The sequence below is a fragment of the Lepidochelys kempii genome, chromosome 7 (assembly GCF_965140265.1).
Source record: "Lepidochelys kempii isolate rLepKem1 chromosome 7, rLepKem1.hap2, whole genome shotgun sequence".
Taxonomy (NCBI): Eukaryota; Metazoa; Chordata; order Testudines; family Cheloniidae; genus Lepidochelys; species Lepidochelys kempii.
Window position 1 is genome coordinate 97648453 of NC_133262.1, and position 27957 is coordinate 97676409.

Genomic DNA, 27957 nt, shown 5'->3' on the forward strand with positions numbered 1-27957 from the left:
TTCTTCACTTCAGCAGGTGGGTACTGTAGTTGTAAGAATGCTTGATAGAGATCTTGCAGGTGTTTGTCTCTGTCTGAGGGGTTGGAGCAAATGTGGTTGTATCGTAGAGCGTGGCTGTAGACAATGGATCGTGTGGTGTGGTCTGGATGAAAGCTGGAGGCATGTAGGTAGGAATAGCGGTCAGTAGGTTTCCGATATAGGGTGGTGTTTATGTGACCATCGCTTATTAGCACCATAGTGTCCAGGAAGTGGATCTCTTGTGTGGACTAGCCCAGGCTGAGGTTGATGGTGGGACGCCATCATAGAGCCTAATCACATCAGCCACACTATCAGAGGCTCGTTCACCTGCACATCTACCAATGTGATATATGCCATCATGTGCCAGCAATGCCCCTCTGCCATGTACATTGATCAAACTGGACAGTCTCTACATAAAAGAATAAATGGACACAAATCAGACGTCAAGAATTATAACATTCAAAAACCAGTTGGAGAACACTTCAATCTCTTTGGTCACTCCATTACAGACCTAAAATTGGCAATTCTTCAACAACAAAAAAAACAAAACTTCAGAAATAGACTCCAATGAGAGACTGCTGAATTGGAATTAATTTGCAAACTGTATACAATTAATTTAGGCTTGAATAGAGACTGGGAGTGGATGGATCATTACACAAAGTAAAGTTACATTACACAAAGTAAAACTATTTCCCCATAAAAAGAAAAGGAGTACTTGTGGCACCTTAGAGACTAACACATTTATTTGAGCTTAAGCTTTCGTGAGCTACAGAGCTGTAGCTCACGAAAGCTTAAACTCAAATAAATGTGTTAGTCTCTAAGGTGCCACAAATACTCCTTTTCTTTTTAATAAATCATAAGTATTCATAAATACTTCCATAATATTCTCTTATTAATTGGAGGATTCTCTAAGTAATTGCTGGAACTCCCTGCTTTGGTAAATAATTTTCTCTGGAAGTAGAGTTTTTCCAAGCTAAGGATATCATTTCCTGCGTGAAAGCTGAAATTCCTGGTTCAATACAGATTCTCAATGTAACTCAAGATAAACCAATAGTTTCCATATAACTAATGGGATCCCATGTTAAATACTCTGTTACCTGTGCAGCTTCTGAAATACAGAGCTCAGTACAAGACCCTTTATGCACCTGATGGGTTCTACTGCTAAATACAGAAATCCACATTTAGCTGACTACTCTGTGACAGACTCTCTTCCTTCTCTAGCTCCCCTGATGCACATACTACTCCCACAGTCTTCACAAAGTAAAGTTTTATAACATCGCCACCATCTATGGTCTGAGCAGTTTCTCTGAAAAGATTTCATCTCAAAAGCAGATTTAACTAAAAACAGTCAATGATTAAAACAGAGCTCAGTATAGGATCAGTGGCACAGTGAGACACAGTTCCTGCCCTGAAGATTCTCACCTACCTTTGTAAGGAGCTTTGAGATCTATGTTTGTTTTTTGGATTACACAAGTGCCAGTTATAATTATTAAACAAACATTAGAAAATTGTTAGCTGTTTATAGGGTCACGATAAAGGAAAATGTGAGGAGTCCCCTGTCTATGGGAACATAAATCTACATGAGAGTTTTGAACTGAGTGGAATGTGAGCCACATTAGATGTAACTGTGTTTTATTTGCTTTGGTTAGTAATGGCTGACTTTTTTCTGCATTCTCACAGATATCAATGCTATAGATCAGATTCTATACATCAAAAATAAATGAAAGAATAAATACAAATAATGGAAATATGAGTTGACATAACTGAATTAGCAATTCTGATTAAGCATTTATAAACTATTATGCAGATACATATTCAGAGAATTTTAGAAATACATATTGTTTACCTAAAAAAATGGTTTATTCTGAAAATATACTTTGTAATTATTATATACTAATTAACCCACTCTCCCTCAGAACATTTGCAGTATATTGTGCAAGCCTGTAGTATGGAATTCAGTGGAATATAAACCCAAGCCATACATACATAACATTGGAATGATTCTACAAATTAAAAAGCTACCATCCATGCACAACACCCAATTTTCTAAAGAGTAGCAAATATTTATAAATGAAAAACAAACAAACAAAAACAGATTTAAATCTACATTACGGACTACTGAGCTGTGAAATTTCTCTTTCCTGTTTCAGAGTAACAGCCGTGTTAGTCTGTATTCGCAAAAAGAAAAGGAGGACTTGTGGCACCTTAGAGACTAACCAATTTATTAGAGCATAAGCTTTCGTGAGCTACAGCTCACTTCTGAAGAAGTGAGCTGTAGCTCACGAAAGCTTATGCTCTAATAAATTGGTTAGTCTCTAAGGTGCCACAAGTCCTCCTTTTCTCTTTCCTGTTTGTAATTAAACTTTTTGAGTTCTAGAACTGTCAGGAAACACTAAAAATAAAATCACCAAAACTAACACAGATAAATAGATTTAAGAGGCTCACTCAAGTGGGGTAAGGGGAAGTATATTCAGGGTTATACTCTTCAGGTACTAACTCAAATCCAGACAGGTTGGAAGTGATCTTCTGACAGCAGTTTGGTAACCTATGTGAAATGAACTGCTGTCCTCACTTCAGTTTTTTGTGGATGTGTCCATATCACAAAAACGACAATATTCAGCACTGGAGGGAAACTTTCACTTAAGCGATTTCTGTACTCCAATTGAGAGGTTCAGAGTTGTTAATGTGGCACTTTTCAAGGGCATAATTTCATTTACAAAATTAAAAAGTAGAAAATAAACACTGAAATGTGGTAAGACAAGTTTCAGAACAACATAAAATTTTACATCTAATCCAAAGTCCACCGAAACCAGGCTTTTATGATGGAAACGGATACTGTATTGGGGAAAATAGGGGTGGGGAAAGAAGACGACTCACAGGGAATGTGCAAAAACATTACAAAGTATCACAAAGTATTCCAGTAACTGAGGTAAACATATCTAATCACTGAAAGGCAGTGCCACCATGAGGCCTTATTTGGCTTTGCATCATTTATACTTTCACATTAAGAGGAATTTCAATCTGTATTTTTTCTTTTAGTTTCTCTCTCTTCTTTAAAACTTCTTTCTGCTTTAATTTCTCTTGTACACACTTTCAGGATGGAATTCAATTAAAAAAAACCACCTGGTTTCCACACTATATATATATCCCAAAAACAAACAGCTTCTTTGTATTACTGTTGATTTGCCTTCGGGGTTTTTAAATGTGTTGACAGGAAAGACTGAAATGGGTATCTGTTTTAATATAGACTAGTAAAAATTCTAAAGCCATTATGTGGAATTGGTAGAAGTTGTGACTAACCTAGTTCATGCAAGCCATTTTAGAATTAATAAAAATAGTATCAGGGAAATGTGAATGACATATATTTTGTAACCATTAATTCTGAGCCCTTTCTCAAAGCCAATTTAAATTTCTAGGTAAAGGACTGTTTGAAGAATTTAAATCTCTACCAAATGACAATCTAGAACAAAAAACCAACATTTCATCTGAGCCTGTTCACAGCTCCAAAAAGGACCAACAGAAGGACACCTGCCTCCCCATGTCAGGGGAAAACCTGCATGGTGATTCTCTTTTAGTCTAACAATATTATTCACTTTCCTACACACTTGCTCACCAACAAAAATCAAAAGAACTGTTACAATTAAAATAAATTACAAGCTTGATATACTCACAGATAAGCATGTTAGTAGCAAAAATAATCTCATGCCTTTTAAGTCTTTCTACTTAGCAAAATATCAATCCTTGCTTTATGTTTCCTGAAACATTTAAATAATTAGAAATTAACTGAGAATTCTGCAGATGTCATTATGACAAGAGAATATTTAGCCTATGATAAAAAAATCTCCATAACTAACCCTTATTTTTGCTATTCAAGATATATGAGTCAAACATTTCTTGAGTCTTTAACTTAATTACCAATAGTGGGTGAAAATAATTGTGGTTTATCATGCCACTGTAATTTCCCTGTAACTTGATGCATTGGGCATTGTTTCAAAATCCTTAACATCAATTTGTTGTACTCGTATTGATTTGAGTTGTCACAAGTTCTTGATGTTTTCATTGGTTCATCTGTCAGGGAACCAACCTTTTCACAAAAACTAAGACCTTATAAGAAATAATGTAGGGGATCACCTAATACACGTGGGAGAAATTAGCACATTTGACCTATGGAATCAAACAATACAAAACCATAAATTAACAGGGCATCTTCCCTTCATGTTCAGGTTCTTTCTTTTAACATTCTTAAATGCCAGAAATGGTGAACAGAGAGAAAGGAAGTTGAAAGTATTTTTTAAATGTTTCCAATCATATGTTTAAGAACAAGTCCTTTGTTAAATGACAAGTTTGGTTTAGCTGTACCACACCTGTCCTCTAAAATGGCTTGTTTGGTACGGCCTGAGCTAGAGAAAGATATCAATCAACATCTAGAATTACCATTAATTCAGTGCAGTCCCCAAGCAGGTATCCATCTCCATGTCTAGTATGACAGCACCTTCACGTTTGCCCAATGGTAAACCTTCTTACATGTTAAATAAAGCCTTAGCATAAGTATAATAGTAGCACATGCATTCTTAGAGAAAATAGTGCAGTCTTGTCCTTACAAGATAAAATTATCTGAGCTATTTCTACCTACCATTCATCTGTCATTTAAGAGTTTATTTTAATAGATGACTCAATGGTAATTAGTTTATATATTTACATTTAATTCAGTATCAACTAATGCAAGTAACGCTTTCAAAATGTTTAAAATGGAAAAAAATAATGTTTCCTAGCATTGATAATGAGCTTTTAATCCTAAAATCACAAATTGCTTTGCAAATGTGGGTAAGCCTCATTATCTCTATTTTTTAATAAAGGGTAAATCAGAGGTGAAGACATGGTAAGTAGCTTTCTCAAAATCAAGTAGAAAACAATACTGTTAAAGAATCATATTTGAGTTTCACATTTCTAAGTAAACAAACAACTAGAAAAAAGTAGAAATATATAAAACTTGTTAAAATTAGAGTTTCAAAATGTCTTTGCAGTATGTTAAGACTACAAACATTTTGACACATTAATTCAAAGGTTTGCTAAAGCTGAACTAAACTACTATAAGTTTGTACTAATGCACTTTTGGAAAAAAAATAGAACAATGATAAAGTGAGTCAACTGTGTGGGAGTGGAGACATTTGTTTAGAAATGATGCACAAAGTCTGGTGACGAGCATATATTCGTAACTTTCCAGAATATTTTAGTAAAGGTGCTCAAGGATTTTCAGAGTATTACTTTTACATACAATAATTTTTATTTCAGGAGACTAACAGAAAAAGAAAAACTTTCCATATACGTGGCATCTATGATAGACCTATAAATGCAGATCTTAGCCAGCAGCCTGAAACTGGAAGTGAGGTGGATGCTAGTGCAGTCTATGAAGAATAGTTGAAATATGCTTCACTTAACTAGCTCTTTGGGATGCATGAAGTGAGTTCAACTACCTCTGTGTAGTAGACAGCTGCACCTATGAAGGCAGATGGCTTGCAGCTAGTCCTGGCAACTCACTCACTTCTCACTGGTGGCTCCAAGTAGCTGCATGTGCTCCACAGTGTCATACCCTGGGACCCTACCTCAGCTGGCATACTAACCTAGTAAGGGCAGCTACTGGCAGCAACCACTTGTGAAGGGCATTGCCAAGAAGATGTGGTCAAACACTTGGCAAATATTAGACCATATAAATCCAATAAGGAATGGAAGTGACTTCATTTGGCTCCATCAGTGTCGTTGAGCTAACAGATGGGAATCAAACAAGAAGATCTAGCATTCCTAAGTAAGTTAGCAGCTGAGTTTGGCTCTGGCTGAAGCATCTCACTGGCCTTCCAATCAGCCTATATAGAATGCATTCCAGTAATATAATTTGGAGGTTAAAAAAATATAATTGGGAAGCTCACATCAGACAGGAAAAGTTGCCCATCCTAAGCAGCCAGAAATAGGAATGCTTGGTCACTGCGGTTGGTGAAATATGAGCAGCCATAGGTTGTAAATCTCAGCTGAGTGAGCAAATATTACCCACCAACCAAACATTACCACTACCAAACAATGTTCTCCTAATCGATAGAATTTTAAGGATGAGTGTACTCATCCTTTGTGTTCTAAGGTGGAGGGAGAAAAGCAAAACTAACTCGGTTTTCATCTCTTTCCCATATGTCTCCTTCCACATGCAAAAGTCACACTTATTCCTTTACAGTGACCCCACAACCCTCTACAATCAAGAATCTCTTTCGTCTCCAACAAAATTTCTTGTATTGTCCCAGTCCACTGACTGGGGGAGGATTCCAATCCTCATCCTCACACAGAAAGGAGCCATGTCTTCTCCACCAGCCCATCTTGCTGCACAGAGCTGCTCTGGTCTGTGCCAGAGCATCTCACTGCTCCTGGCAAGCCTGGACATGTGGGCAGACACCAGCCCCAAGTCTTGCCTGGAAGAACAGCTGTATGTGGTGCAGTGGTGGGACACGGCCCATGGCTGAAACAGGAAATGAATGTAAGTGGTTCACAGTGAAAGAGCAGAAAGAAAAAAATAGGGTTCCCATTAGTGGGAAGATGGGGCAATTTTTGGCTTACTTTAGACAAGAGTCTTAACATGGTTCTGTCTCCTTGAACCAGACATTCTTCTTCCTGCAATGAAACCCCATAGTGAGCTGGATCCCATGCTCAGAAACTGACCGGTCCTTAACACAGCCTTAGAATTATCCAGTCCCCTAAAAGTTACAAGTAAAATTTCTTACTCTTTGATACCATTATTTTGGCTGCAAAAATTTTAAACAAGATCACATGCTCTCCATTGTTTACAGAGCTTTGCTTTCTCCCATTACTACCTGCCTCTTTCAGACATGAAAAATATCACCAATGTAATTTTTATAACATTATTTGGGTCCCCTCTAGAGTGTACTGTTTTAAAATCTCTCTGACCTTCCCCAAACTGATCTACAGAAAATTTTCCCAACTACCACAGTAGAACAATGAAAAATGAATCCTTCCTCTGCCATCAGACATCACCTAGGGCACAATGGTCTGCCATCCTTGTCTACCTGAGCCGCTCTTTGCACGTTTTCTATGTTGTTAAGTCCCATAAGTTTTCACTCTCTAACTAGTGTTTGATCGAGGGACTCTTTTGGTCAGCCCCTTTTGTGTGTTATTCCAGCTGCCCAATGGTGATCTGGCTTCATTCTTAACACACGTCCCAGATATTTCCATCTTCTTTTCTGGAAAACTTTGGAGATAAGAAGTTGTTGAACTCTCTGACAAATCTTGACATTTGTTATAAATGAATTCATTTAATTTAATATGGAGTATTTTTCTGAGGCATTTTCTTTCAAAGGCATTTAAACATCTGCCCATACCATTGGTGGATTTCCACCTTTCACATCCATATATTAAGGTGCAAACAACACTTAAATCTGGTCTGAAATGATAGGTGAGCCTCTGAATACTTGGAAATCCAAGTCAGATTCTAAATATTCTTCTCTAAAACCAGTCTCTTGAGGCTACAAATTGCCCTTTAGAAAGTTCTTTGTGCTCTACCCTGCCCTGTGATACAACCTCAAGTCTCCTCCCACACTGAAAAACCCTGATCCCATAGGTCTTTGGTGACCCACTCAGTTTCTGTTGGACTCAGTGCTGCCACTTTCTCAAATTTCTGGCTTCTAGGGCAATCCCAGTACTTGTAACCCAAACTGCCCTGCTTACGCAGCAGTGCAACATAACATCTTTTGGGCCTCTTCCTGTAACCAAGGAGCTTTTGTATTCATGTCACTCATACCTATGAGTAGAATTCACTTTCTCTTTTACTGTTTAAATATATGTTTTTGAAAAATGCTCACAGCAGCAACATTGTATTTATTACATGTTTACTAAACTAACAAGTTAAATCACAGATTTTCTCAGTATTGAGATACCTATTTACAATACAAGCTAATACTTTAGCTCCACCTCCTGGTGAAAATCTGCATTTTTTGTAAAAATAAAAATTACTGATGAAACTGCTTAATAGAAGAAATGGTCTCTCAGAACTAATCAGGCATTTGAATCCCCTCTGTATTAAATTCAATTATGTCTCTCTTCCTAAATCATCTTTTTTATTTAACAAAACTCCAAACTGCCACAGCTAATCAGCTCAGAAGAATCAGTGTGCTCCATTCATTTCTGGGAACAGGCTGATATTTTCTGAGACCCATTAATAACTTTGACAGGATTTATGTACAAGATAAATTCAATTCAATTTCCTTTTTCAATTAATGGCCAATTATTTGAAACAGACTCAACTGAAAATATTACTCAAATATCATTAATCTAACAAAAATTAACTTTACAATTCTCTTAGTAATGAGGACATAATTTTAAGATAAAATAATGCACTTTATTAAATAAATGTTACCCTTCTTTATTTTTAGGACACTTACTTGCTATTGTAATCCTCTTGTTAAACGTTAACATTAGCTCAGTGTACTTACATGGACCACCATTAGGGTGGAACAGCCCTCTCGCTCTCTCATTTTTTCCCCTCCAAGGATACCTAATGCTTTATAGCCCATTTCAAGTTTTGAAATTTTACATCTAATGTAATTTTGAAATTCCATAGAATATTAGGGTTGGAAGGGACCTCAGGAGGTCATCTAGTCCAACCCCTTGCTCAAAGCAGGACCAATCCCCAATTTTTGCCCCAGATCCCTACATGGCCCCCTCAAGGATTGTACTTACAACTCTGGGTTTAGCAGGCCAATGCTCAAACCACTGAGCTATCCCTCCCCCCGTATTTAATTTATTATGTACTGTATGGGGTAAGGAAATATTATTATCTCCATTTTACAGGTGGGGAAGCGAGACACAGAAAAACTAAATGCCCAAGGTCACACAGGAAATCTATGGTGGAGCAGGTTTCAAAGTTATAGCCGTGTTAGTCTGTATCAGCAAAAAGAACGAGGAGTACTTGAGGCACCATAGAGACTAACAAATTTATTTGAGCATAAGCTTTAGTGGGCTAAAACCCACTTCATTGGATGCATGCAGTGGAAAATACAGTAGGAAGAATATATATATATATACGGTAGGAAGAGTATATCTGTATGCGTGTGTATATATATATATATATATATATACACACACACATACAACATGAAAAAATGGGTGTTGCCATACCAACTCTAACGAGACTAATCAATTAAGGTGGGCTATTATCAGTAGCAGGAAAAAAAACTTTTGTAGTGATAATCAGGATGGCCCATTTCAAACAGATGACAAGAACGTGAGAGTAACAGTAGGGGAAAAATTAGCATGGGGAAATAGTTTTTAGTTTGTGTGATGACTCATCCACTTCCAGTCTTTATTCAAGCCTAATTTAATGGTGTCCAGTTTGCAAATTAATTCCAATTCTGCAGTTTCTTGTTGGAGTCTATTTTTGAAGTTTTTTTGTTGAAGAATTGCGACTCTTAGGTAATTACAGCTCAGCTTGCACATAGAAGACACTACTGGGGGGAGAGAGAAGGAGCTAGAGGGTTCCTGGCAACTGTAGTTCCCAGCATCCCCTGAGGGAAGGAGAGGGTGGCGTGCAGGAAACTCCACATAAGCCTGGGACAGAGCATCAAGCTGTTTCTCCCTCTGGGTCCCTGGGCTCTGGGAGGTGAAGGGGGTAGGTGTCTGGGCTTGGGGGGCCCCAGCTGGGATCTGGGGGAGGGAGGAAGTGAGGGTATCTGGGCCAGGGGGCCCCACAGCTGGGCTCTAGTGGGAGGGTGTTTGGGTGTATTGGCTGGGGGTGGGGGTGCATGGCTGGGCTCTGTGGGGAAGAAGGGGAGCAGAGAAACAGGAACTGGATTGTCATGGGGGTTTCTTCAACTCCTTACTTTTGAGGAAATTTTTGTCTCTCTCTCTCTCTCTATTGTTACAGACATACTTGCTGATAGGTATTTTGAAAAACTACCAAAATAATTGAAACTGGCATGATTATGTAGTGTTATCTTGAAAAATAAAATTTGCAGAATTTTAGAATATGGTGTGCAGAATTTTTTTTTTTTTTTTTGGCACAGAATGCCCCCAGGAGTAATATATCTTTTTTTTTTAAGGTAGGACTACCAGCACTGCACACAATCTTCAAGGTGTGGGTGGCCCACAGATCGGTTTAGTGGCATTATATAAGTCTCCATAATTACTTATCCCTTTCCTAATGTTTCCTAATATTCTGTTCACTTTTTACTGCCATTACACACTGAGCAGATGTTTTCAGAGAACCATCCACAATGACTCTACGATCTCTTTCTTGAGTGGTAACAGCTAATTTAGACCATACCATTTTGTATGTATAGTTGGGATTAAGTTCTCCAATGTGCATTACTCTGAATTTATCAGCACTGAATTTCATCTGCCAATTTGTCGCACAGTCACTTAGATTTGTAAGATCCCTTTGTAACTCTTCAGTCAGCTTTGGACTTAACTAACTTGAATAATTTTGTATCACATGAAAGCTTTGCCACCTCACTATTTACTCCATTTTCCAGATCATTTATGAATATGTTGAACAGCACTGGTACCAGTACAGACCACTGTGGGACGCCACCATCATTTATATCTCTCCACTGGGAAAACTGTAGGTTAGGGTTTTTTTGTTTGTTTTTAAAGGTAAGACCAGCACTTTAATGGACCAATTAAAACTCCATCAACTCTTAACAGGGACAGGATGAATCTTCAATACACAAATATATATACCAACAGTGTATTTTACAAAGTGTTTGATTTACTGCAGTTAAGTGCTCGAGAATGCTGTATTATCTATTAAAATTATGCCTTTTAAAAAAATAAGTCTGTACTCAACAGTAAATTTCCATCCCAATGTGAAGCCTCTTCCAGAATACAGCTACAACCCTCACAGACATATACAACCCCTCAAAATACACTCTCACAAATTCAAGGCCCTGTGAGGTCCTTCATGTTCTATACTCAAGGGGGTAGACTGTCAGGACTTTGTAGGGGTCAGCCCAGTGGGAAAAAAACCCACCTTCACAAATTCCTCCCACAATATTAAATCCTCATGTTCAAATGGTTTCTGTATTTAGGGTTTCTGGGGAGTTTTGTCTGTCTGTTGGTTTTTAGTAAAAAACCTTTTCTAACGTATATATTAAGAAATAAAAAAGCCTCAAATCAGAGGAAACTTAATAAATATAGGTCAGTGAGCTAAACTAGCCTTCAGTGCAGCCACGCAGGAGCCTTGCATTCTGAATTTGTGCCTGCAAACTCTTTGCTCACAGTTCTCTGACCTTTGACAAGGAGAGTGTTGCTAGACTGATGGTTTGTACTGGACTTTCCTGTATATACTAGGAATATGGTTGGGCATTTTGTAGCTACCATGGTACAAATTTTCAAATTCTATGTGGGAGTGGGGAGAGGGTGGGAGAGGCATGGGTGTGCCCTATAACTATAATTTCCTAATTTACTCATGTCTAGTAGCCTTGCTTATTCCGAGCAAAGAAAGCAATGGTCATAGAAATTAAGGAGTTGCCTGGTTAAAACTGAAAAGAAATCACAGGGCCTTGTTTCATCAACTACCAGTTCTCTTGCATGCCAAGAGCATATGCAAACGCCCACACATGCTTCACTTCAATGGACCAGTAATTAGCCTGGTGTACACTAAACATGTGAAGTGTCTCCATTACTGTATAGTCTTGCACAGTCTCAAGGACATTATGGGCCAAATTCCACCCTAACATAATACATACAGCAGTCACTGAAGTCACTCAGGTTGCCATGATCTGAGGCATTTCAAGTCAGAACAGATTGAATAGTGATGGTTACTAGTTGGCATTTAGTCAAACAACATAAAAATGGAACCATCCCATTATTACTAAGAAGATAATTGTTGAGGGAAAACCTGTTCCTCATGGCCCATTTCAGTGTTGCTTGTCCCTCATCTAATACCAATAAAGAGACCCCTTTAAAAGTTTTACTTTTTTTTTCCATCTGCAAAACATCCGTGAGAGTGAAGACTGATAATTTATTGACTTTACAAAAAAACTACACTGATTGCAGTTAAAGTTATAGCAGAGAATTTAAACACTAAGAACAGGAAATTCAATAAAAATTTCAAGACTCACCTTATTTATTTATAGGTATTTCTATGGCCTTGCCTCTTACCTTTTCTCAGCGTCCATATATCACCCTCCCTATGAAGGCCTTATACAAACTCTCCTGGCAGAGACTGGGACTGATATCTAGATTGTATTGTTTAGTATTAGCCAAAGGATATGTAAAATTGTCTACAGTTGTATGATTGTGTAATGATGATTTACTAAGAGCAGAATTTTTAAAAAATTACTGGTATTTTGAACTGCCAGAAAAATCCTAAGTTAGGCTTGTAGGCTAAGATGTGAGTCAGTTCTTGTTCAAACCAGTTTGGCCATACTTGTTTCCAGTCACAACTGAACTAATACTGATGCAGACTGTTCAGCTAGTGAAACTTCTTGGAAACAACCTTTACTCTTTCAATGGTTGTCACCCACAAGCTTCATTCATAACTGCTGGGAGCTCTTAACTCTAACACTGTCATATTCCCAAAGCTGACATGCATGAGCCCTAATGTAGTGGCTGCTGTCCTACCTTGTGCCAAGCAATTAATCTTCACATCGTTTAAAAAATGTTATATAACTGTTCATTTTGGAATCTGATAGGGCTGATTTTTTTGTTTTTGTAGAGTCGCATGAGGAAATTTTAGCTGCAGGCTCAATCATAGCAGGGTTTGAAAAGCTGCACAGCAATTCCCTGCATCTAGACAAGTGACCATTGCCAAATGAGATCTCTCACCTTTGACCTTTTTCTTATTCTGAGGGATGCTTGCTGCAAAAGCCAACAGGAGGTAAGAGTCCAGTTGTCCGCTGCAGAAGCAGTAGAGGTGTTCATCAAATTCCTTCAGGCTAAACAGTGCAGCTGTAGAGAATTATTTTTAAATGTATTAAGGTTTTATCTAAATTCACAAGCTGGGTACTGACAGCTACTGCAGGGAAGTGTCTTTAAACCAAAAACCTCACCATACACAACTGCGGATGGCACAATCACTAATCTTAGATTGTCTGGGTTTGAGATGGACTATTTTGATTGTTTACCATCCAGTGAATTATTGCAGAATCCTATTTATCAAGAAGTCCGCAAAAGCTCCTTGAATATCACTGTCAGTGCACTATACTCTCTAAATAGTGTTAATGAAATATATCCAATAAGCAACATTCCTTATAATTTCAAAGAGGGAGGTGTATTTTGAGGATCCATGTTACCCAAAGGTGTTTTGTCAAAGCCTTGAATCAGCGCTCCGAGGCAGCCAAGCTGTGCAATTGTGGGCAGCAAAATCAGGATTAGCTCTGCAAAAACCAAGACAAGGAAAGTCCCACAGAGGCTACAACTGCCAATACTGAAGAAAAAGGGATATTAGAATAACAGAGGTATAAGTTAGCAACATTGTGAATACTTGGGCTTTTGTAGTTCTAAAGAAAATAGAATTTTCACAACATATATGAAGAACTTCTACTTTTTAAAAAAAATAAAAAGTTACAGATATATCTATATATAGATATATAATACAGGCATATTATACACACACACAATTATTAGGGATTACATTTGTTGCCAACTCCATGCCTTAGAAGGAATGGAAAAAAACGACACAAGTTAAAGACCTTTGCAACCAGAAACAAAACTAATGAGGAATTGGGGAGATGAATAACATCCTGAAAGTACCAAGCCACACTGAAGATAAGAATAAAACTTTACCCTAAATGGACACAACTTAGTAGTTAAAATCCCTTTTGAAAATCTATCTAGTGCAGAAAGTGCATGAGCTCAAAGACTAAAAGCTCAGGACTCAAGTCTCTTATCAGTTCAAATCATGATGTTTAAAAATGTATCTTTAATTTGTGATAGTAGTCTTTGTATCAAGGAATCTTGTATATAATTTCAAAGTGCCAGTACGTGATCTATAACAAGTGACAAGATAAAAAAAAGCCTACGATGAAGATGAACCCCTCTCTCTCGTGCACGCTTTTCTGGGTTTTTAGGTTGTTGTGTAGTAGGGGCAGGTGGTAGCTTTATTTTTTGTTTTTGTTATTTGGTTCAGTCTCTTAAGACTACATACAATGGAAAGGAATCACACAAGTTCTTCCCTAATCCTTTGTCTAAAACTAACACCACAAGCATAGGTCACATCCATATAAAATCCACACCATATTTACATAGGGTTGAACTTCACCGTTTTTCACTATGCATTTTAGACTGGTTTCTCCTATCCACCAAGTCACTTTCTGCCATTTACACTTAAGTGATGCAAACTGAACTTAAAGCTGTTGGATATTTGCACTGGGAAATTCCAGTCTAAGGGGAATGTTTGTTGCAGTAAAGCTGGCAGAGGTGACTCCACCCACTATGCTACCTCTTGTGTCATACCTTAGCTCCTGGCACAAAGGGGATTGAGAAGGTGTATGAGAGCAGGGAGAGGAGAAAAGGTGGAAAGGGAGCATGGCAAAGCAACACTCCACTGTGACCAGTTCCACATGTGAATTAAGCTCCTAAGGGACCTTAAGCCACCGCTATAAGTTAAAGTTTATTCAAGGAATCAGATTTAAGGCCAGAAGAGACCATTATGATCATCTAGTCTGACATCCTGCGTTATACAGGCCACAGAATTTAATTCAGCTACTCCATTATTAAGCCCAATAACTTGTGTTTGAATAAACAATATCGTCCAGAAAAGCATCCACTCGATCTCAAGACTTCAAGAGAGGGAAAATTCACAACTGCCCTTGGTCGTTGTTCTAATGGTTAATTGCCCTCACTGAAGGAAGTAATCAAGTAATCTCTTGATCTTTTTGATAAACCAAACAGGCTGAGCTCCTTACTTCTCTCACTGTAACACACTGTTTCCAGCGCTCAACTCATTTTTGTGGCTCTTCTCTGCACCCTCTCAGATTTTTCAATATCCTTTTTAAAATGTGGACACCAGAACTGCTGTAGTCCTACTACTCTCCCGTTTATATATATCCAAGGATCACAGTAGCCCTATTCGCCACAGCATTGCTCATGTTCTAAATCCTCTAGAGTCACTGCTTGCAAGGCTACATTCCTCCTCCCCCCATTATATAGGTATGGCCTGCACTCTTTGTTCCTAGATGTGTAAATTTGCATTTGCACAATTTGTTTGAATGAGACCAGCTTACCAAGAGATCCAGATTGCTCTGTATGACTGCCTTGTCCTCATCATTATTTGCCATTAAACCAGTTTTTGTGTGATCCACAAATTTTTATCAGCAGCGATTTTATATTTACTTCCTAATCGTTGATAAAAGTATAAAATAGTGCCAGGCCAGAACAGACCTTTAAGAATCTCTTCTAGAAATTCCCACTTGATAAACTAGTTTTTGAGATCTGTCATTTAGCCAGATCTGAATACATTTAACATGTGCTTTATTGAGATTGTATAGTGCTAACTTGTTGAGAGACATTTGGATTATGCTAGGACACTGCAATTAGGACTCACAGAAGAATGGGAGAAGATGTGAAGATGCCTCAGTTTATTGCTATGGCCAAATGGGCCAGCTACCTTCTGCAGCAGAATAGTTAAGTGGAGAAGCCAGAGTAACCAGTGCAGATGTACCAACAATGTTAAGCAACCTCTACAATACTGCAGGTCATATCACAATGTCATATTATGGACCCTCTGATTGACTGACAATATGAAGAAATGGAGAAGAACAAGCTATACAGCTGGATAGTTCTGTGTGTCAGCAGTTAAGTCACTCGACTACATAAGCTCATTGAATATGCTATCAGATTGCTTTGAGGAGTACAAGGGACAGTGGACTGATCAACTGCTGACAGAGAAGCATAAAGGAGAGCACAACATGCCAGCAACAGCAGCAAAGGAAAGCAAAACTGTCAGTACAAAATTTGCTTTAACAACACATTTTGGATTAATGCTAGTGACCCTGAGAAGAAAGAGGAGGATTGCCTTGACTGGACCCTGGAGAAACAATGTAGAAAAAAGATAAGTCAATATAGGATGGGCTATGATGGATGAAAATACGCTACTTGCATGGAGGGAGGGGTCCGGTCAGAGTCAGGGAAGAAGGTACAGTGGGGCTGAATAGTCTATTGGGTGTACTGCTGTACTGGGAAGGCATGCAATAAAATGGTAGCTGTAGTTTGTTTATTGTATAAATTCAGGCTGTCACCAAATGGTCTCTTCCGCTATAGATAAAAAGGTGTGAATTTTCCTATGCCCGTGTTTCATTTTCACATTTACCTAAATGTTACACTGATACGTGGGTAAGTTTGTTTGTACACTGATTTTTCCCTTCACAGTTATATGAATCAGACTCAAGATCCATAACAAAGTTTCCAATGTTTGCCAATCTCTTTTCAGTTAATAAAACTGCAAGTGTGGCACCATCCCAAAATGTAGCCTGGTGACATTTCCTTGAATGGAGGTATAACGATCTACCAATGACCAGCACAAAAAAACGCAGAAACTCGCCTTTCATGAACTCTGACATTCTACTAACATTTTAACAGATACATTTCTTCTAAACAAATCAATTTGAACATCCCTATCCACATTCAGTACATTTAGAAAAGATGTAATCCCCACCATCACAGAGCATGCTAATGCCAATCCTTACATCAGTTAGGGTAAAACAATTTCAAGATCAAACATAAATGAATTGAGTATTAAACTAATCTCATGGAAGAAGGAAATTTACCGTAAAATGTTCCTGTGACTTGTAGTTCTCATCCAGGTAAACCCGGGCTCTGTTATAGTCTTTCATTGCATCACTTGATAACAATTCTCTGAAAGACATAAATGAAAGACTATCAGTATGAAGGCATATGCAAATCTGTTGTATCTCTTCACCTTCATCCACTATATTCAACATGTCCCTAACATCCACCAAAGAAAGTGTGGCCTAGTTCATATTATTTCTCATTTTTAAAAGACATTTTAAGTGAACCTAAGTGTTGATGAAATGTGTCACACTGACAGCCCTGGAGACTGAAGTTCTCCATATACCCACAGAACAGTTACAGTGCAAACAGCTGCAGTTCAATCTTCCTCAGACTGCTTTGCCAATACTGCTTAACTCTAACCTGAAGGGAGCACCAATAAGAGAGGGTATTTCAGTCTGCATGTCCATTCAGTCCTTGGATTTTCCGCTGAGAGTGTTAACAAGGGAGCCAGTTTCTGACAACCGATGGTTTTGTAATATAGCCACCTGTCTACTAAGGACTGGACTGAGATCAATCAATATATTCCACATAGGCTACTGAATAATAAATAATAATAATAATAATGCCCTAATAAATTTGTTAGTCTCTAAGGTGCCACAAGTACTCCTCGTTCTTTTTGCTGATACAGACTAACACAGCTACCACTCTGAAGCCTGAAGAGCTATGGTATTGCAAAGTGCCATCTATATTAGATGAAGGTCTTAGAAAAACCACAAACTTTCAACATACTAAAATTTCTTAAAAATTGGGTGAGCCAGCCTAGCAGGCTTTAAAATCTGAGCTCCAGGTTCCCAATTTCTGGAAGACAGTCGGTAAACCTTGCTGGCCAGCTCACCTGACTGTAGAATGTTTGGCTTCAAAGGCTGCCTGCTCTAACGTCGGTGGCAGGCTACTCTCCAGGTGTGGGAAACCCAAAGAGAAGTGAAGATGTTCCAAACAGTTTTGATATTGGCTCACTTGGCGGACAGATAGCTGCACTATTGGGCGGGTTTTCAACAGAGTTCAGTTCCCACTCAACATTCCCTTTTGTCCCTACCTGGCCAAACTCCTTTGTGTCTAAGGTACAGAGGGAATAGGTTTTATTTCCCCCAACACCTGTTCAGTTCTTATTGCTCTCTGTCAAAAAATGTCAAGCACAAGTTGAACAAAACCTGGCAGCCCTGAAAGAGGTGCTGTTAAGGTGCTCCTGCATGAGGTTTTTAAGGCAGGAGTTCATGAGAATAACAAAAAAATGAAAGTTTGAAGAAGCTGCCTTTTTTTAGCAGTTGGAGGAACTTGGATCTAGCTAATGAGTCTTTGCAATTGCTGTCCCATGGGAGCTCCACAGCTGAAGAAGCTACTCTCCCTATTTATTAGGAAGGCTACAAGTCTGCCATGGAGGTCAGAATTCCATTATTTTTCATGACCTCTGGGACTTCAGGGCTTGGACTATCAGCCCCATCTACCGGGCGGCAGGGCTCCGGCTGTCAGCCCCCAGCAGTGGGGATCAGGCATCTGTGAATTCTTGTTTATTGCCCATTACCTGTCCGTGACTTTTACTGAAAAATAACTGTGACAAAATCTTAAACCTTATTTATTAGCAATGGCACATATGACTTTGCCCATCTACCTTGTTTGCAGGAGAAGACTTTTGGAAGCTATGTCAGGGAACATTCTTTCGACTGACTAAATGACAGTCAGCCTAGCACAAATTTCAAAGGGCCTGAGCCCAAAAGCATTGTGTCAGCAAGCAATAGCCATGTGATCCAACTATCAACCTTACCCCACCCTCCTGCTTACCTCAGACAGTAGTCAGAATGAGGGAGTCATACATACAAACAGTGATAGGATGGATAGCCCCTTGCCCTCCTTGACAATCACGAGGATACATGCTATTGAAGCATGACTGAGATTAAGATTGGGACAGAAGGTCTCTCCCTCCCTCTTTTGTGTTTTTTTAATCCTGTCCTATAGCCTAGAATGGGATCTATATTCTTCAACCCATAACAATGCACGGGATCTACTCTGACCTAAGATTAAACTATTTTTTGCAGGGGATGGGGGAAGGAAAATGTTCAGCCCTGGAAATCCATAGTAATAATTTTGCATTTTGATGATTTACAATATAAAAGTTGCTCATTCCAAATTATAATTTTTATTTCAAATCCACTGAAGCATAAAATTGGCCCCACTATAAAAAAAGTAAGAACAACAGAACAGTTACACAGAATTATGCAGCAAATTAATTCAGTTTTATAAATGAAAGGACTACTTAATGGCTATCTTTTTTTTTTACTTAAAATAAAAAGGTCCACTAAGTCAACTACTGATGAATAAAATCAGCAGAGGGCACTGTTTGACTACTTTCCATGGAATAGGACCCTCACATTATTTCAAAGTACTGAAGGCGTTGGAGGAGTAACTGAAAATCTGATGTTGATATAACTTGAATATTTACATCAGTAATGTCAATTAAGGTTTAATAGCAAATCAAATATTTGAGAAGAAGGAGGTTTCAGGACATAATTTACTTTCTGAAAAGAACTCACTATGGCTACATTTCATGAACAGTGGCATTTATTGTCTTTATTTAAATGAAAAATGTTTCAACATTAAATTAGATGTTGCACCTCTTCCCTTTAATAAAAATAACAGTTTCATCACATTGAAAATTCACCATTCAAAACTGCGTTAACTATCAAAACAGAAAAATCAAAATTGCAGACAAAGCTACTCAGTTAAATTACTCAAATATGCAAGATCTCAAGTATCTGAATTCTATACATTTAGAGAATTAAAAGCTTAGCCAAAGGACAGTAGTACTGTAGTACTCCTCCTTGACTCAGTGCATCCGAAGTGTCAGGCTTCTGAAATTCTTTTGTCAGTTCATCTCATCTTCTGGTGCACTATATCATTACATACAAAATTAAATGTCAGAGAGGATAAAAATAACAAAAGTTAACCTTAATACTAGTGTATGCTGTCTTTAATCCCCTCAGGTGACACTGGCATCAATACTGTTACATTCCTACAATCATTTAGCCCAGAAAAAGCCCTGACCAAAAATCCTTTATATTTATTTTTCAGTTGGGAGAGTAGACTCAGTTACTTGATTTCCAGGCCTGTATTTTAAAATCCCAATATATTCATACTGTCTTCTCATAGTATATTATCTAATTAATAGGGAAAATTCTAAAGGAAATGTAACAATAGCAACTGCTGAAGGTTAAGAGTTAGCGTGGTTTATTGGCTTGAGATTCTACCTCAGTCTAGGTATGTATTTTGGAGCTAATACTTGTTATGATTAATATTTCTTCCTTGCATATTAGATTGTTGAAGACAATATGAAAGAACAAAATGACATCTCAATTGCTCAGCAAATTGAATATCTTAACTTTTCAACCTGCAGTGCTTATATTGGGTTTTTTTAAAATAAATTATTTGTGCTTAAATTTTTCTTCCTTTTACACTTCCTCTATCTCACCGTCTATTTCCTTCATATCAGGTTTCCATGCTACCAGCTGTGACTCAACCTTTTATCACAAGGAGTTTGGATTTCAACTACGAAGTAGCAGCATAAGAAAATACATTAGCAGTTAGCATTTTGAAAACAGTTTCTCAAAAGATGGAATTGTTTAATTATTAGAGCTTGCCAATGGCTGAAGATAACTGAATAACCTTACTGTCACATGACATCCTGTCTTGTAGTACTCCCTGGTGGCAAGACTCAGCATTGCAATATTCGTCCTCGCGTTCTTGATAAGGACTTCAAACTCCCTATTTCAATAACACCTTTTTCCATGTTCATGTATTAAAACACACACAAGGCTTCCAAGTCCAAAGAAAACATCCTCAGAGTCCAAACCCGAAAATGTCCATCAGACTTGAAGTCATAGAGGATCTTCTGCCACTACCAAGGCTCCTTTTCCATGATCACCTTCAACAATGGTCTCACTACGTCCATAAAAAAACAATGGACACTCTTTCCTGGACAACCCTTCTGCAAGTTCTTTGTCCCTATTTCCTGGGTACTGGAAACATTCTTCCTTGCTCTTTCAGCCAAGCACTGCCTCCAGGGCTTTCTCTCTTGAGGCCCCGGCAGGTTCCCACGGCCTCCTGTGCCCCAGCAGACTCTGGCAGCCTCTTCCAGGGACTTCCCTGCTGCTCTTGCTTCCCCCATCTTGATGACAGCCCTGCTTTTCATAGGGAACACCTGTTTCCCCCTCAGCTGCATCTGATTAATGAACAGAGCTGGCTGGCCCCAAGCCTCTGGTCCTTAAAAGGGCAGACCACTCTGTTACACCTATCTTACCATCTGAAATAGTCCTTAAGTATTCCCCTTATAGTACATGTAGGTAATTCTGTTAATACTGAGGTAACAGTATCTATTTACCTAAGTGTATGTTTATACTACATACTACATTGTCGTAGCTATGTTGGCATAACCCCATAGCGTAGACGCAGCCTACACCGATAGAAGAAGTTTTCCCATCAGTGTAGCTACATCATCTACCCAAATAGTGGCAGTCACATCGACAAACATTTTTCCATTGACATAGCTGCCTATCTGATGGGAGTCAGGTCAGCAGAGCTACATTGATCAGGAGTGTGGATTTTTCACACCTTGATCCATTTAGCTATGTCGACCTAACTTTTAAGTGCAGACCATGCCTCATGGTAAAGGCCAATTACCTTCAACAGAATTAAATATCATTTTTGTTAACTGAGAAGTGAAAGTATATTAGCAAACTGGAAATTGCTGCATGAAAACAAATAATCCAAGGTCTAGATTTTAATATCAGATACACAGAGGTCATCAGCACATACCTCAAAAAACAGTAGTACTGTGCTTCTGAAAAAAACATATGCCACATCTAAATATTCAGTAATGAGTGCAAAGACTCTGAACTGGAAAAAAAAAAAAAGGAGGACTTGTGGCACCTTAGAGACTAACAAATTTATTTGAGCATAAGCTTTTGTGAGCTACAGCTCACTTCATCGGATGCATTCAGTGGAAAATACAATGGGGAGATTTATATACACAGAGAACATGAAACAATGGGTCTCAGTTACCATACACACTGTAACGAGAGTGATCACTTAAGGTGAGCTATTACCAGCAGGAGAGTGCGGGGGGGGGGGGGGGGTGGGGGGGGGTGGACCTTTTGTAGTGATAATCAAGTGGGCCATTTCCAGCAGTTGATAAGAACATCTGAGGAACGAGGAGGGGGGGGGGAAATAAACATGGGGAAATAGTTTTCTTTGTGTAATAACCCATCCACTCCCAGTCTTTATTCAAGCTTAAATTAATTGTATCCAGTTTGCAAATTAAATTAATTGAATTAACAGTGTGTATGGTAACACACATTGTTTCATGTTCTCTATGTATATAAATCTCCCCACTGTATTTTCCACTGAATGCATCCGATGAAGTGAGCTGTAGCTCTCGAAAGCTCATGCTCAAATAAATTTGTTAGTCTCTAAGGTGCCACAAGTACTCCTTTTCTTTTTGAGGATATAGACTAACACGGCTGCTACTCTGAAACCTGAACTGAAAATGAAGCCTTAAATTTGTGCCAGACTTCCCTACAGACTCGTAGCGGTATTACAACAAATTAGCATACCTTCACAAGACTATTGCCCAATTCTATGAAATTAAGTCAATGGGAGTTAAGGATACTCAGTATCTTACAGGATAAGATGTTATCCATTAATATTTGTTACACTTCCAAGCAGAAATCATATACTAGGATAGAAATGCACCTTTCCAGTTACTTACTTAACGAACTTGTCCACATGAGACATGGAAGCTTCATAGTTTTTTCCACCAAACTCTTGACAGTGTAAAGCCATAAAGTGTGGCTTGTGTGTATGTACAATCTGAAATAAATGAACATAAGTTACAAATATTAGCAAAGCTATATCCACAACTATTAAAATATGGCATATATGAAGTAAGACTAAATATGTAATGTTTAATTAATAGGATTTCTTTCAGCTAATGCCTGTTAGATACAAAGCCAAACAACTGGCAGAATTATCAAAATATTGGAAATGATCTTTGTAAATGTATAACTTTACTAGCTTCAGAATACAAGATACAGTAGAACCTCAGAGTTACGAACTGACCAATCAACCACACACCTCATTGGAACAGGAAATATGCAATGAGAGAGCAAAGACAAAAAAAAAGTGAATACTGTACAGTACTGGGTTAAATGTAAACTGCTTAAAAAAAGGGAAAGTTAAAAAAAGATTTTGCAAGGTAAGGAATCTGTTTCTGTGCCTATTTCATTTAAATTAAGATGGTTAAAAGCATCATTCTTCTTCCGCATTGTAAAGTTTCAAAGCTGTGTTAAATGACTGTTCAGCTGTAAACTTTTAAAAGAACCACCCATTACGTTTTGTTCAGAGTTACAAACATTTCAGTGTTACGAACAGCCTCCATTCCTGAGGTTTTCATAACTCTGAGGTTCTACTGTACTGACTTTAAATTTCAAAAAGACTTAAGTTAATATTTACTTTCCAGAAAATACAATTTTGTAGCCCTTGTCCCCAGACATACAAGCACATGCATCATCTCATCCACCTAGCTGCAGCACAGCAGGTATTTTCAATATATGTCTGTCTAGTTAGGTGCTTATATGGCCCCAATCACTATAGAACATGAGTAGCTTCTAACTGACCAATATAATTGCCCACACAGCACATACTAATCTACCCTCAGTGAGCACCAGTTAGCTTTGCACATTGTCAGCATTCATTTAAAAATTAAGCAATGTGTACAGAGCAGACATGGAAATCTGCATTTTTGCAGACACATTTAAGATTGGACTTTGAACCTGAAACAATCACACTTTTCTCTCAGAAGGCTCAAAAACCAGAAGACACAATATTTTTTTAAAGTCCAATAATTTATTTTAAAAACATCATGATTAAGCTGATCTCATTGCAATTTGGGGCTTGATTTTTGAATGCATGGATTTGGCAAAACTGGGAGAAATGGGAAGATTTTATCTCTATATCCATAGGCGTTTCTATTTTTCAACCAAGCTGAAGAAAAATATAGGAGCAAAGGAGTTTAAATAAAAAAATTCAAGAGTGAACAAGTGCTCACAGTACTGAACTGCAAAAAGAAAATTAACAAAATATGTGCTTTATTGTTGGTCTGAGGTTTTTTATACTCTATTAGCTTTAAAAAAAAAATCCAATGCTAGAAATGCAATTGGTTATTAGCCAATACTGAAAGACAAAAGGCTTTGGAAAACATGCTAAACACAAAGTATTTTTGCTGAGAAAGACTAATAATGGTGAATTCATCCAGATTCAGAACTTACTATCCTATAAAAGACTTTTGTGAAGATGGTGGCAGACCAACTTCAGCAACGTGTGACACACAAAAGCTCCTTCAGGCTTCAGACCTGACCATGACATGGCTAATCACAACAGTTGACTGTCTCCCTCGGGGAAATAGTCAGAGGACATATATGCCTCCTAACCTGGCTCAGTCTTACACCACTTTCATCAAAAGGTGTTTTTGACAACTGCAGGAGTTGGCAGGGGCACAGCAAATAACCTTACTATGGTTCCGCTCATTCTTTTCTGCGCCTCCTACCCAAGCGCTCCAAGATGTGGGATACTATACTCTGTTGGAAGGTAGGTACATTGGCCACATTCTTCCTGTACCTGAGATACAACGCCTCATGGAATTCCCGTGAGGGGGCATGCCACTGTCAATTGACTGCTGGCAGAACTACTGGGGGGAAATCTCTAACTAGTCTAGGCTCAGGTTATGTTAATAGCTATAACAGGGTTCAAAAAAGAACTAGATAAATTTATGGAGGCGAGGTCCACCAATGGCTATTAGCCAGCATGGACAGGGATAGCGTCCCTAGCCTCTGCCAGAAGCTGAGAATGGGCAACAGGGGATGGATCACTTGATGATTACCTGTTCTGTTCATTCCCTCTGGGGCACCTGGCATTGGCCACTGTTGGAAAACAGGATACTGGGCTAGATGGACCTTTGGTCTGATCCAGTATGGCCGTTCTTATGTTCTAATTCTCCATCCCTAAGTACCACATACACTAATCTGGAATAAAGGAACTCAGTAGCATTCACAAGTTATCTAGAAGCACTGAGACTTTAAAACACATTCTTTTTATTTTCAGCAGCCATTCTTTCACTATATATTATTGGAATTTCCTGGTGAATATAGATTAGCTATCAGAAATAACCAGTGGTTTAGCAACTTAATGGTGATCTGTAATCTTGACAAAATTGCATTACTCTAAATTGGTAACCAGAGGTCTGACCTCCTTGTCCAGCAGAGTGCAAAACAATTAGGATTTGTGAACTGAACGGTTAAGGCCACACTATTAATTGAGTCATTTTTGTCAGCTATACCGTGCAAGTAACATTGTGTTTAGCACAATACACAGTACCAACAATGACACTGAACAAAAAACATTTCTATCACATTTGTAAGATGATACTGCAGTTCCTGCAAAAGCAGGCAATGAAATCAATTATTTTATAACTGTCTAACTCCCAAAAGTTAAACCAATATTTTTAATTTAATATTTTAACCTGTTTTGAGTAAAAATACTTTAGTAAAGTTAAAATATACAAAACTACAGGGTTCTAATACGGTCTAGACCACCCTGCCCAGGGGCATAACTTGGGAGAAGGGAATAAAAGGGAAATCTCTGCAAAGATACCCTCACAGAGCTCCTCCCTCTATTGTTACATCAGAGAAGGTAGGATCTGGATCCTGTGGAAAAGACTATGGGACTTGCTGCTAAATTTGATAGCTTCCCAGTTCACAGAGATCTGTCCGAGGCCAGAGGGCCATCCATGCAGTGGCTATAAACTTTTACATCAGCTCTGGCCTCTGGCATGATGGAAGAGAGACTACCACCTCAGACTGTAATTTCTTTTTCAGGGAATCTATATGGCTAGAAAGAAGGGGAACTGTGTGTCCTCCTCAGCCCCACTCCCACCCAACCCACTACGTCCCGCAAGTTGCCCAATCTGCATCTCTGGATCATGAAGGCCCCTCTGCACGGTATGGGGTAGAGAGGACACTGCAATGTGGACACCGCTGGCCCTCTTTCCACCAAACCTCCACGTATAGATTTCGATGCAGGTATGACAGAAGAACAAGTTAGACAAACACCTTTCAGGGATGGTCTAGATAATACTTAGTCCTGCCAGGAATTCAGGGGACTGGACTAGATGACCTATCGAGGTCCCTTCCAGTCCTATATTTCTAAGATCTGGGCCAGAACATTTATTTGGCATGTCTAAGAACAAAATTTCAGAGCCCCACCATTCACTTAAACACAATTTCTTCTCCAGTCTACTGCCTTCTCCATTAATTATTTTGTGCATTATTCTACCTAACAAAAAGTCCAGAAACAAATGGTGAATTAGAGAAGCATGTTCTCTACTCACAAAACTTGACTGTTCAGCCGCCTGAAGTTTAAATTTTGGGGGCTGTAATGGCCCCCAAATTCTCTGCCCACTTTCTGTCCTTCTGTAATACCCACCCCTGCCTACCCAGCCTGCCAACTCCAAGGGAGAAAATGTGCAAACTCCACACTTAAAGCATAACTACAGATTTTGGGTGTTCATTTGTTAATCACATATGCTTTCACACAGGTGGGGAATCCAGGAGCCAAAGACAGTAATACTTAAATTTCAGTAACCGAATACCAACTGCTTTAGATTAGTGCCTCAGATTTCAATTATCTATCACTTCGTTCCTGCACCTAAAAACTTATAGGTAGAATTGATCTTTTGAGCAGCAAATATGCTATTCTAGGTCAGTTACTAAGTAAGAGGTCCCCAAACTGTGGGCTGCATGGAGGAATGTTGGGGGGCGGGGGTGTGGCTGGGACCCACAGGGGGTGGAGAGGGAGTTCCACCCAGCTCCGCTCCTGGCCTCGGCTCCGGCTGCTGGCCCCACACCCGGAACCCAAGGCTCCGGCCACTGGCCCCATGCCCAGGGCCCCAGCTGGCAGCCGAGGCTTCACCACAACCCTTTGCCCCCTTACCTCGCCTGTGTCCCCCCACTCCGGAGACACGGCCCTGCTCCCAGCCGCAGCTTCACAGGGAGGGGAGGTGTGGACAGGGATAAGGGGGAGCACCAGGTAAAAAGTTCGGGGACCACTGTCCTAAGTGAATGGAAACCTGATTCTTTAAAGGAGAATAGTATCTCACTAATATAACTATGGTTTCCTTCCAAGTTATTTCATTAATTCACATAGCAATGAAATGGAGAAAAGAGAAAAAGATTGTTAAAAAATGGCCTTGGTTCAAAAGCACTATACTATAACTTATGACTAAAATGCAAACATCACCAGTCTCTTTCTCATCAGCATAGTCACCTTGAAAGTGATCTGGTTGAATCTGCAATAATCCTGAGCAGAATTTCTTGTAACTAGTCAAGCACCCTTATACTAAACTGTATGTAGGACATTGCACTGATGTAACATGTTTTTCTTTAAATGGTTTCTATACTTTAATCCCATGTTAAAACACTTTTGTACAGGATAGTAGTATGCATAAGTGAAAAATGAGTAGTTATTGAGTGGACTTCAAATATGTGTTAGAAAGATGTATACTGCTCCAATCTATAAATGGTAGCATTTTCCAATGTGCAAAGTTCCATTGCAAGTCAATAGGACTTAGGCACCTAAATGCTTTTTTAAATCCCACAAAAAATGGGTATTTTAAAAGAAGTTATATGGCCTGATTCTGTTTTTACACCAGTTTTATCTCACTGACTTCAACAAAGTTGCTCCTAAATTACACCACTGCAAGTGATAAATCATATTGAAAGATAAAGAGAGGTGAAATTAAAAGAAAGATTTTGGTCTTGCCTTGTAAACTGATTTTGTGTATGGGAGGCTCGCAGTCTGGAAGAGGCTGTTCCTACTTGTTTCCTATATAGAAGAGGTGCCCTGCGCCTTCCAGATTTTAGGGAGCAAAGACCATAAAGGGATCACAGAAACATAATTTCTGCAAACGAACTACAATAATTTTACAGCAAACAAATGTCTAAACTTACATGATTTACTTAAGCAAAACTATCAGAAGGGTAGAGTGCATGCACCTCATCACATGTTTTTAAAATCACACTATGTTTAGAAATAAAATTACATAGCACATGA

At 38.7% G+C, this 27957-nt stretch overlaps 1 protein-coding gene across 3 annotated transcripts in view; it reads right to left on the reverse strand.

The window, feature by feature from the left end:
* INPP5A (inositol polyphosphate-5-phosphatase A) overlaps positions 1-27957 on the reverse strand; it is a 430024-nt gene that overhangs the window by 255764 nt on the left and 146303 nt on the right. For 2 of the 3 annotated variants that reach the window (XM_073353963.1, XM_073353964.1), the window contains exons 3-4: positions 22562-22662; positions 16779-16866 (exon numbers count right to left, since the gene is read on the reverse strand). In XM_073353963.1, the coding sequence (XP_073210064.1) occupies positions 16779-16866; positions 22562-22662 (189 nt within the window). Of the gene's footprint in view, positions 1-12837; positions 12961-13304; positions 13376-16778; positions 16867-22561; positions 22663-27957 lie in introns of those variants that run through there. The other variant, XM_073353965.1, reaches the window with a different exon arrangement.